This window comes from Plasmodium gaboni, chromosome 6 (genome assembly GCF_001602025.1).
Source record: "Plasmodium gaboni strain SY75 chromosome 6, whole genome shotgun sequence".
In the NCBI taxonomy this organism is placed as follows: domain Eukaryota; phylum Apicomplexa; class Aconoidasida; order Haemosporida; family Plasmodiidae; genus Plasmodium; species Plasmodium gaboni.
The window spans coordinates 355,077-368,247 of NC_031486.1; the positions used below are offsets into that span (position 1 = coordinate 355,077).

Here is a 13,171-nt window from a genome sequence, read left to right on the forward strand (position 1 = left end):
AAAAAAAAATATTAAAATTATAAAACAAAATAATACAAGAGTAAATAGATTGTTCTATTAAAGGAGTAATCATAACGTATCACCCAAAAGAACATATCAAAAATATATATATTAAAAATAGTGAAAAATAAATATATATATATTTATATATATATATATATATATATAAGGAATAATAAATATTATGGGAAATCACTTTTCAGTAAAATTAAAAAGGAAAAAAAAAAAAAAAGGTTTTTTAAATATATATGGAAAAAATACTAATGCAGATAATACAATTAAACAAAGTAATGATTGTAAATATGATATAAATGGTTGTATGTCAAGAGAAGGTGCAACAACATTAGAAAGAAAAAATTTAATATTATGTCATTCAGGAAAGTTAGAAGATAAATATATTATTGATGAAAAATTAGGACAAGGTACATATGGTTGTGTATATAAAGGTATAGATAAAGTTACAAATCAGTTATATGCTATAAAAGAAGAAAAAAAAGATCGATTGAAAAATATAAATCGTTTTTTTCAAGAAATTGAGATTATGAAAAGATTAGATCATCCAAATATTGTAAAATTATATGAAACTTATGAAAATGATAATTATATATATTTAATTATGGAATTATGTTCAGGTAGAGAATTATTTGATAGTATAATTGAGAATGGTTCATTTACTGAAAAGAATGCTGCAACTATAATGAAGCAAATATTTTCAGCTATATTTTATTTACATTCTTTAAATATTGTACATCGTGATTTAAAACCTGAAAATTTTTTATTTCAAAGTGAAAGTAAAGATAGTTTATTAAAAATTATAGATTTTGGTTTAAGTAAAAATTTAGGAACAGGAGAATTTACTACTACTAAAGCAGGAACACCATATTATGTTGCACCTCAAGTATTAGATGGGAAATATGATAAAAAATGTGATATCTGGTCTAGTGGTGTTATTATGTATACACTTTTATGTGGATACCCACCATTCTATGGTGATACAGATAATGAAGTTTTAAAAAAAGTTAAAAAAGGAGAATTCTGCTTTTATGAAAATGATTGGGGAACTATTTCTTCTGATGCAAAAAATTTAATAACAAAATTATTAACATATAATCCAAATGAAAGATGTACTATCGAAGAAGCTTTAAATCATCCATGGATAACACAAATGACAACCAAAAGCCATGAACATGTAGAATTATCTTCAAGCTTATTAAAAAATCTTAAAAATTTTAAAAAAGAAAATGAATTAAAAAAAATTGCATTAACTATTATAGCCAAACATTTATGTGATGTTGAAATTAATAACTTAAGAAATATATTTATAGCTCTTGATGTTGATAATAGTGGAACTTTATCATCTCAAGAAATTCTTGATGGGTTAAAAAAAATAGGATACCAAAAAATACCTCCAGATATTCACCAAGTGCTTAGAGATATTGATTCAAACGCTTCAGGTCAAATACATTACACAGGTAATAAAATATATATATATATATATATATATATGTGTATATTTCTATATATATGTTACCAAGTGGGAATTATTTATATAAAAAATTGATGGTTTATATTAATTCAGAGCGATACATATTATATATCACCTTTATAAATCACAAAAAAGTTTTTTTTATCATTTTGCTCTATTCCATATATATTTTGCACGTGTTAAAAAATATTTATTATATACATATACATATATAATTTTATTTTATTTTATTTTATTTTATTTTTTTGTATGGATAAAGATTTCCTGGCTGCCACAATTGATAAGCAAACATACCTCAAAAAGGAAGTCTGCTTAATACCCTTTAAATTTTTTGATATTGATGGTAATGGGAAAATAAGTGTAGAAGAATTAAAAAGGATATTTGGAAGAGACGATATTGAAAACCCATTAATAGACAAAGCAATTGATTCATTGCTACAAGAAGTTGATTTAAATGGAGATGGAGAGGTAAACAAATTTATAAAGATGAGAAAGGATCAAATGGGAATACCCACAAAAATATAAATATAAATATATGTATATATATATATATTTTTTATTTCACAATGAATTATTTTCACATATTTTTTATGACCTTTATTCTTCATATATATTTACCTTACCATTTAATTATTAAATTAAAAAATAAATATATATATTTTTTTTTCCTTTTTTAGATCGATTTCCATGAATTCATGCTTATGATGAGCAAAAAAAAATAATGTTATTTGGTTTCCACGTATATGGAAACGTGTTTGTATTTGTATTTGTATTTCTACAATTTGATGATCACATAATAAGATATTCATTTGTATTTTTTTACCTTTTTAAATATATATTAATATATAAAAAATTGTAAAATAATATATTTGTCATATATTTTTTTAAGGCTTTAATTTATTTTTTTTATGTACCTTTATTTATTAATATTTTATTAATATTCTTTTTAATTCTTTCTTTTACATAACTATTTCAACGTAGCATTTGTTGTTAATATGAATGAATTCATCTCTCTTTTTTTTTTTTTTTTTATGATTTATATATATATTTATATGTTTGTATAACCCTTTGATATGTTGGTTTATGGTTATTCTATCATATATTTATTTAATTATTTTTCATTATTATATTTTTTTATTTTATTATTTATTTATTTTATTTATTATTCATATTAATATTTGATTTTTAAAAAAATATAATTCTTGATTATGATGATAATAAATTTTCCTCTTTGTTTTTATATATAAAAAAAATGTTTTCGTAATTTTTATACTTTAATAACATGTAATAAAATAATTATTACAATTTTAAAATATATATAAAATGACATATATATGAAAATCTTAAGATACATTATAATAAAATAAATTAAAATATAATATAAATATAAAATACTTATCTAATAAAACATAAGAAATATTATACTATAAAGATTCAATGTAAAATTATCGTATTATAATATTATATTATATATTATATTTTTTTTTCATTCCACATAAAAAAAAAAAATACTTAAAAAGAAGCCATATAAAAATATATGCATATATATATTATGAACTCTATATAATTAACATGTTCGATTATTATAATATTTTTTTTGGCCATTCAAAAAAAAATATGTATAATAATATAATATTTATATGGTTCATTTATAATTTATTCAAGAATATGTAGTAAAAAAAAAAAAAAAATTATATATATTTATATATTATTTTTTTTTTTTTTTTTTTTTTATAACTTTAAATTTAATGTGAAGTTTATAAAAGAGTTTTTTCTTTTTCTATAAGATCTTATTATTTACTTTTATTATAATGGGAGCAGTAGAATGTGAAAAATCAATTAAGCAGTAAAATATATATAAAAAAAAAAATATATATATATATATTTTATGTATTTATATTTATTATTAGTATTTATAATTCTTTTACATGAATGATAAATATTGTATAATATATATAATATATTTTTTTTATTATTATTATTTTTTTTTTTTTATAGTATAATAGAAATAAATTGTTTATCAGAAAAAAATAGTAATATTTTATATAAATGTTTATTAAGTGATGATTCACTAAAACAAAACGAAATGTTTACACGTGCAAATGTATCTGGAAATATATTAAAAATGTAATTACAAAAAATATATGTTATAAAATAAATATGCTTATTCCTATATACCCTTATTTTTACATATAAATATAAACATTTTTTTATCATATTCATTACGAAATATTCCTTGCCCTTTTTTTTTTTTTTTTATTATAAATATATTAATAATATATATATATATATATTTATACATACATATATATATATTGTATACCATTTTATTATGTTTTATTTGGATGCTTATGTTAAAAATATTTTTTAATGCAATTATAAAGAATATATATATAAGAATTACCAAGTCATATTAATATATATACATATATTTTAATTTTTTACTTTTTATTTTAGAGAGTTACAAAGCAATACTTGTGAAGATATAAGATATAAGGCAAAAAATATATATGATTATTTACATTTCTTTTTTAAAACTGTAGAGACCTTTGCTTAAATAGAAATATTTTACATGTATATATAATATATTTTTTTACTCTTTCAAAGTGTTTTATAATTATCACTTAAACATTTTACCAAAAAAAAAAAAAAAAAAATATATATATATATATATATAAAAATATTATATATATAAAAATATTATATATATACATATATTTATATATATATATTATATATATTTCCATAGCATTAATATTTTATTTAAGCTACGCCTATTTGTAATTTTTCAAAAAAATAAAAAAAAAACTAGGTTATTTCATTTTTTATCATTTAAATGAACATTATGGATAACGAAATAGACACAAAGTGTATAAACGAAATTCGTATGTTATCAGCAGAATTGCCATTAGAGGCAAAGAGTGGACATCAAGGAGCTCCAATAGGTTGTGCCCCTATAGCTCATATCTTATGGTCTTATGTAATGAATTATTATAATGAAGATACCAAATGGATAAATAGGGATAGATTTATTTTGTCGAATGGTCATGCTAGTGCATTACTGTATACTATGTTATATTTAACAGAACAAGGGTTAAGTATGGAAGATTTAAAATTGTTTCGACAATTTGGAAGTATAACACCAGGTCATCCAGAAAATCATATAACAAAAGGTGTTGAAGTTACTACAGGACCATTAGGTCAAGGTGCTTCAAATGCTGTAGGTATGGCTATAGCTGCTCATAATTTAGCAGAGAAATATAATACTGAAGAACATAAAATATTTGATAATTATGTATATGCTATATGTGGTGATGGATGTATGCAAGAAGGTGTATTTTGTGAAGCTGCTTCACTTGCAGGTCATTTAGGTTTAGGTCGATTAATTCTTTTATATGATGATAATAAAATTACTATTGATGGTAATACTGATTTATCATTTACAGAAAATATAGAGAAAAAATTTGAAGCTTTAAATTGGGAAGTTCGTCGTGTTGAAGATGGTAATAAAGATTATAAGAAAATATTATATGAAATTGAACAAGGTAAAAAAAATTTACAACAACCAACTCTTATTATTGTTAGAACTGCATGTGGTTTTGGTACAAAAGTGGAAGGTACTTGTAAATCACATGGATTAGCTTTAAATGATGAAGATTTGAAAAAGGCAAAATCTTTTTTTGGTTTAGATCCTGAAAAAAAATTTCATATATCTGATGATGTAAAAGAATTTTATAAAAATGTTATACAAAAAAAAAAAGAAAATTATATTAAATGGAAAAACATGTTTGATGATTTTTCTTTAAAATATCCACAAGTATCACAAGAAATTATAAGAAGATTTCAAAATGGTTTACCAAATAATTGGAAAGATGCATTACCAAAATATACACCAAAAGATGCACCAGGTGCTACTAGAAACCTATCCGGAATTGTTTTAAATTCAATAAATAAAATATTTCCAGAGTTAATAGGAGGTAGTGCAGATTTATCAGAATCAAATTGTACATCATTAAAAGAAGAAAATGATATAAAAAAAAATTCTTATGCAAATAAATATATTAGATTTGGTGTTAGAGAACATGGTATGGTAGCTATTACAAATGGTTTATATGCATATGGTGGATTCAAACCTTATTGTGGTACATTTTTAAATTTCTATACTTATGCTTTTGGTGCTTTAAGATTAGCTGCTTTATCAAATCATCATATTCTTTGTATAGCTACACATGATTCTGTTGAATTAGGAGAAGATGGACCAACACACCAACCAATTGAAGTTTTATCTTTACTTAGATCAACTCCAAATCTAAATATAATTAGACCAGCTGATGGTAATGAAGTATCAGGAGCTTATTTATCTCATTTTTCTAATCCACATACTCCAACTGTTATTGCTCTATGTAGAAATAAAGTTCCACATCTTAATAACACACATCCTGAACAAGTCTTAAAAGGAGCATATATTTTAGAAGATTTTGATACTTCTAATAATCCAAAAGTTATTTTAACAGGTAGTGGATCAGAATTACAATTATGTTTTGAAGCTAAAGAAATTTTAAAAAATCAACATCAATTAAATGTAAGAATTGTAAGTTTTCCATCTTGGACCTTATTTAAAAAGCAACCACAAGAATATCAATATTCTGTTATGATGCATAATCATCCGAATTTACCTAGATTCTATATTGAACCTGCATCAACACATGGATTCGATACATATTTCAATGTATATATAGGTATTAACCAATTTGGTTATTCAGCACCTAAAAATAAAATATGGGAGCACCTAGGGTTCACCCCTGAAAATATTGTTCAAAAGGTATTAGCATTTATGAAAAATAAGCTTAAATGAATATGATTATGATATGATATAATTACACCATACCAAATGAAAGTACACAAACGCACATAAATATATTATATATATATATATATATATATATATGTGTATGTGTGTGTGTTTTTATTTATTTATTATCACAAATTGGCTTTTAACTATTGTCAATAAAAAAAATTATCAAAGTATAATTTATATATGTTTACATATTATATAATTTTTCTTTTATATATTTCCCCATATTATGGTAAAATAATATTTTTATATATCTTATATGACCTTACATTCATTATAATTTCTCTTTATATATTTATATAACCTATATTTACATATTATGTGGAAAAACTAAATTCATTCCCCTTTTTATAGTTTACTAATTAATAATATTTAATATATAATATGACTTATGAGAGTTGTAAAATTAATAAAAAAAAATTTTAAGTGAAATATATTAATATAAATATATATATAAATATTTATGAAACATAACTAGGATGGATTAACATTCTTTAATTATAAAATATATATATATATATATATATATATATATATATTCATTTATTATGTATAAAATTTTTCTTTTTTAAAATACATTTTTTGTTTCATTTTTCAAAAAAAAAAAATGAACAGGAAAAATTTTCACACCTTTCGACGAATAAAAAAGTATATAATCAAATTAACCTTCTTAATATTGAGCACAAAAAAAAAAAAAAAATATATTAATTTTAAAAAAATAGTATTTGTCATAATATAATATTCGTCTAGATAAATGTTATATCTACATAAAAATAAAAACGTATTAATATTTGGAACACATGAAATTTATTTCATGTTAACATATAATATGTATGTATATATATATATATATATATATATATATAATACATTAAATATATTTGTTCCTTTTATGCATTTCTTTTTTTCTTTTTTCCTTTTCCTTGTTTGGAAAATGGGATAAATATATATATGATATATATATGATATATATATATATATATGGGTGAACACTTTATACCATTTAGAATACTTTATAATATTTTTATGTTCTACTTATGGTATATAATTTTTATATAAAAAAGTATTTTTTAAATGACATGTAAAGAGTCCAGAAGTAGTATTAGCCTGAACCTCATTAATTTTAATATCTTGAACTGTTCCTTCAATTTCCTCTCCTTTATCAAAAATCAAAATATGATCATTTTTTTTCTGAGGTTTTAAAGGAACGACTGCATCGGATACTATATTAAATGTTGTTTTATCAGTTTGTATTTTTAAAATAGTATATGCATTTTTTTTTATAACATCAATAATTTTACCTATTTCATTATAAAATGGTCCTGGTGTTATGACCTTTACCATAATATCTATATGTAACCATATATGACTGTCTTCTTTTTGATCATTGTTATTTATTTTATTTGGTATTATATTATTATTATATTCTTTTTTCGTTTCGTGTTTATTATAATTCTTTTTATTTTCTTCACCAATAGGAGTTACATAATTTTTATGCTCTTCGTGTTTTATATTATAAGTTGAATCCCTAAAATTATTGGTGCTATGTTTTTTCTTAATATAATCCTCTTCATAATGATTATTATTATATTTATTATCATGATGACTATATCTATTATCATGATGATTATATCTATTATCATGATGATTATGCCTATCATTATGATTATACTTATGAGGAGATGTATATACATTTTCATTCATATTATTATTATTATTTGCATAACTCCATTTATCTCCATAATTATAATAATTTCGTTGATTATTTGTACTATCTATTGAAGAATGTTTAGGAGGTATTTTATCAAAACTTTTTTTTTCTCTTGGATTATAAAAAGAATCATTGAATTTATTTTTTTTTTGATCTGAAAATTGAAACATTTGTAATGGTTTTAATTTATTTTTATTTTCTATTTCGATTTCATCATTTTCTTCATGTACATTTTGATCTTTATATGAATCTGATATAGCACATTCTATTCTTTTTTGTCTTACAGTTTTAGGTTTAATTTTTAATAATAATGTAAATTCGTCTCTTTCAGCATCTATAACATCTGCTAATAAGCCTTTATATACACCTGTTAATATTTTTACTGTTTTCCCAATAAATGAATTGAAATTATTATTTCTTCTTATATAATTTGTATTACTTCTAAACAAATTATTATTTGTCATAATTTTTTTTTTTTCCATTGGATTTCCTACTAAAGAACAATTTTGACATTCTAAAACAACAAAACCATTATCTTCAATTTTTTTATTTATTTTACCAAAAATTTTATTTTTCCATATATACATAATTACTGCTATTTTGTTCCTATGTGCCCCACGTACTATTTGTATATTATCTTTTGATTGAAGAATATTATTATTTTCATCTCTTCCTACTTGTCCTACAGCTGAACGTTTTGATGTTATAGAACTTATGGTTGTATGTAATGTTGTATTATTATTTGTTAATACACGTATATGTTTATTCTTATCAATATATGTTATGACACCTATCTGTCTATCATTTAACTCAATTAAATCACCTACTGAAAATCCATTCAGAGTATGCACACCTCCTAAACCTTCACTATTATTAATAGATAGAGATAAATCTTGTATAGAACATCTTAATTCAGTATTTAAAGCTGGAGAAAATATGAGTGCAACATTTTCTTTATAATCTATAAGTGAAATTAAGCCACTTTTTCCTTTATGTAAACCATTAATAACTGTTACATTATCTCCTTCAATAAAATATTTGGTTACATCAGTAGGTAAAAATTTAAATTGTTTTGCTAAATTATCAGGATTTATAGTTAAAACATTATCATTAACTGCAGTAATGGTACCTATTAAATTACATAATTCTCCTTTTAAAATTTTGACTCTTTCATCTTTTTTAAATAAATGTAGAGAATTTTTATTTATAAAAGATTTGGTAATACCTAAACTAGCTTTTTCACCTGTCACACCATTATTTTTATTAAATTCTCTTATTTCGGTTAAAGTGATATTTGCATTTTCTGTAATAAGATATTTAATATTCATTTTTTTTAATATATAACCATTTTCTTCAAAAATATTATTTTGATATTTGATAGTTCTTGGATAAGGACCTGTTTCAATAACACCACCAATACGTTCAATTTCATCTCTATCAAATAATTTTTGAAATGGTCTTTCTTTTTTTTTCTTTCTTAATTGTAATGCTTCATCTAAATAATCTTTTGCTTTTTTTTGTTTGTTTTTTTTTTTTAAACTTTCTTCATCATTTCCATTTATTAAATAATCGTCATTCATATAATCATTTCCCATTTCTTCATTAGATGCATAAGCATATGATAAATATTCATTTGAAGCATATCCATTTGATACATACCCATTTGATCCATATTCATTTGACATATAATCATTTGACATATAATCATTTGTCATATCTCCATTTAATAACATATCATCATTTGGATATTTTGAAAAATTAGAACTTCTATTCATATCTAATTTATCATTAAAATAATAAGAATTGCTTTTATTATTTTTATCAATTATAGATGTTAATTTATTTAAAGACGATTTCTGATTATAATATTTATTTTTTTTTGCATTCATAAAATGTTCATATGTAATTCTTGGTATTAATCGAACAATAGCATATATACCTTTTTCATGAATTTCATATATTTGTCCAATATCATTTAAATATAATCCTCTTTTTATTCTAACATATTCATTAACTTTTGGTATATTAATTTTTGAATGACACATAGTAAATATAGAAGTCAATTCTTGTATTGGCACAATAGATATTTCATTAAGATTAATAAATTTGAATCCTAATAAAAATTTTTTTAACATATATAAACTATCTGCTTCTATATATATATAACCTTTTAAATTATCAGATACATATATACCTTTAATATTAAAATCATTATCTTTTAATTTCATATATTTATGATAAATTCCTATAGCTAAATTTCTTTCTACATTATTTTTAAATAATTTTATTAACCACATTTTCGGACTGTCAATTGTTTGTATTCGTTCTCTTCTTTCATCAGAATAATCATCTACTAATATTTCACCATCTGTTAATGTTTCTCCTTCTGTTAATATATCATCTTCTTTAACTTCTTTTTCATTTTCATATCTTTTAGATAATTTATTAATTGCTTGTGCTAAATGATTTGTTCCACTTTTTAATTTTTGTTCATATAATTTTTTCTTTTCTAATCTTTTAGCTTCTTCAAATTCATCAATATATGAACTTTCATATTCTTCTTCTTCATCATCATCTCCAACTTGTGCTTCTGTATCTAAAAAGGTTGATAAATATTTATTTTTTCCTGTTCTTCTTTTTTTTGATCCACTTTCATTCATGTCTTTATTATTATTATAACTACTATTTTCGTGTAATAAATTTTCATCTTCATAATCTTCTTCTTCGCCCTCCTCGTCATCTTCATCATCTTCATCTTCATCATCATCATCATCACCGTCATCATCACCATCGTCATCACCATCAACTTCTTCTTCACGTCCTTCAATTTCTTCACCAGCTTCTTCTTCTTCATGTTCCTCCTCCTCATCATTATCATCAAAATGGTTATGTTCATTATCTTCTTGCCCTTCCTTATTTGTATTTATATTTATTTTTGTATTACTTATTTTTTTTCTTTTCCTTGATATTTCTAATTTTTTTACATTAGGTTCACTTATATCATCATTACTATCCTCATTATGTTGTTTATTATCATCGTTTTTTCTTTTTTTATTTTTAACACTTTCTTTGTCAATATCACTTTCGTCGTCACTAAAAATGCTTTTAGTGAAATTTTGTTCTTTTTCATTCTCAGTCATTATTATATATAAATAATTGAAAATATATTATATATATAAATGTATATATATATATTTTATTTTTATTATTAATACTAATTTGTTTATTACTTATAAATATATATATATATATATATTAATTATATAATTATAATTCATAAATTTTATTTCTCATTTGTCACCGTGTTTTTATAATTATTCAAATGTTACTTACAAAAAAAATAAAATATTTGTTTCAAACTTTACCATTGTTTTTATTTTAATTATTCTTTTTCTCTCAAAATATAAAAAAAAAAAAAAAAAAAATTAACAGGATTAAACAAATAAATATAAAAATATATATCTTATATATTTCTATATTTTGTATATCATATATTATATTTTTGATTAATCATAAAAAAAACAATATTATATATATATATAAATCTTTATTTCTTTTTTCTTCTCAATTTTGGAATATAAACATATATATAAAATGTATATAATATTATATATACATAATATTAATGAATATATTATGTAAATGTAATTATATTTATGAGAGATCTGAATAATTACAATTTATAATCTATACGTATTGAATTATATTTAAAAAAAAAAAAAAAAAAAAAAAATTATAAATATTTCATTGTAAATGAATATTAAATAATATTATATATTATGTATGTATATATTTATAATATAAGTATAATATTATTACTACATTTTCAAATTATAATAATATATTATTATATATATAAAATAAAAACATTTACATTTTCTATAAAATAATTAAAAAAAAAAAAAAAAAATTTTAATAAATACCTATTAATAAACTTTATATTTATTATATATATATATATTTAATAATTTATACCTTTTTTTTTTTTTTTTTGGAAAAATTTTTTTTTTTTTTTTCTAAATTCACACAAAATATAATAATAAAATTAATCTTGCTTAAACAGTATAATTTTTATTATATATTATTTATATGTATAAGTAAAAAAAAATTATATACTTATAGTTCCTTCTTTTTAGTTAATTTTAATTTGCCTTTGTAATCTTATTAAATATATATAAGTATTTATATATAATAAATTATATATTTTTATAATTTCCACAGTATATTTAATTAAATATATATAAACAGAACAAAGAGAATATAAGGAAAATAAAATTGAAAAAATATATATATGCAAAGAAACAATTTAGATTATATATATATATATATATATATATATATATATATTATTTTTTAAGTGCAATAGACATAATTTAGCAAATTAAATGAAAAAAAATAACAATAAACTTTTAAATTTTAATAAAATTGTTTATAAGAAAATTCACTAAGATCAATGCTTATGATTAAACACATATAGGACACCAAAAAATTGTTCATAAAAAATATATAACATAACATATATTTATTTATTCTATTAAAAATGGTTTTGAAAATAACAAGAAAAAGGGGAAAAGGATAAAATGATTAGACAATTTATTAATATATGTTATATCATAATAAAAGAAAAAAAGAAAAAAAAAAAAAAAAAATTGTCCATCCATTCTTCAAATAAACGTAAATAATAAGGACCTATATATGATGAATCATCTAAGTTACATGATTCAATTTCCATTTCTTTGTACGTCTTTTATATATTCTCCTTGTAATATTTATTTCATAATTCCTTAATATGTGTTTCTCCACCTAATCGATGCTAACCTTTTTCAGTATATATTATATCTTTTTTGATATTCCACTATTTACTATATTTTTTTCATACAGATATAAATAAATATATAATTGGCCTATGTTCTTTGCATTTTTTTTGCAAAATTTGTGTATTATCTTTCTTTTTTTTTCTTTATCTTTACTTAATATAAAAAAAACACATAATGATTTTATATATATATATATATTTAAGTTATTTATTTTTTTATAAGAGGATATTATTAAAAGTTAAGATGATAAGTTTGTGTTTTAAATAACAACAAAAAAAAAAAAAAAAAAAAAAAAAAAAAAA

General features: G+C 20.4%; 4 protein-coding genes across 4 annotated transcripts; 3 read left to right on the forward strand and 1 right to left on the reverse strand.

Moving 5' to 3' along the window:
* Positions 1 to 184: 184 nt before the first annotated feature.
* Positions 185 to 2,208, forward strand: PGSY75_0610600 (calcium-dependent protein kinase 2; the record flags this gene model as incomplete). The annotated part of the gene is made up of 3 exons (XM_018784686.1): positions 185 to 1,472; positions 1,746 to 1,954; positions 2,164 to 2,208. 3 exons carry the CDS (start codon positions 185 to 187, stop codon positions 2,206 to 2,208), a joined length of 1,542 nt encoding a protein of 513 aa, XP_018642740.1.
* A 1,089-nt stretch (positions 2,209 to 3,297) lies between these two features.
* On the forward strand, positions 3,298 to 4,043 carry PGSY75_0610700 (hypothetical protein; the record flags this gene model as incomplete). Its single annotated transcript, XM_018784687.1, has 3 exons — positions 3,298 to 3,332; positions 3,485 to 3,613; positions 3,944 to 4,043. The coding sequence occupies 3 exons, from the start codon at positions 3,298 to 3,300 to the stop codon at positions 4,041 to 4,043; spliced, it is 264 nt and encodes an 87-aa protein (XP_018642741.1).
* Positions 4,044 to 4,322: 279 nt separating this feature from the next.
* Positions 4,323 to 6,341, forward strand: PGSY75_0610800 (transketolase; the record flags this gene model as incomplete). Its single annotated transcript, XM_018784688.1, has 1 exon — positions 4,323 to 6,341. One exon carries the CDS (start codon positions 4,323 to 4,325, stop codon positions 6,339 to 6,341), a length of 2,019 nt encoding a protein of 672 aa, XP_018642742.1.
* Positions 6,342 to 7,376: 1,035 nt separating this feature from the next.
* PGSY75_0610900 (putative transcription elongation factor SPT5) lies at positions 7,377 to 11,192 on the reverse strand (the record flags this gene model as incomplete). Its single annotated transcript, XM_018784689.1, has 1 exon — positions 7,377 to 11,192. One exon carries the CDS (start codon positions 11,190 to 11,192, stop codon positions 7,377 to 7,379), a length of 3,816 nt encoding a protein of 1,271 aa, XP_018642743.1.
* Positions 11,193 to 13,171: the final 1,979 nt, after the last annotated feature.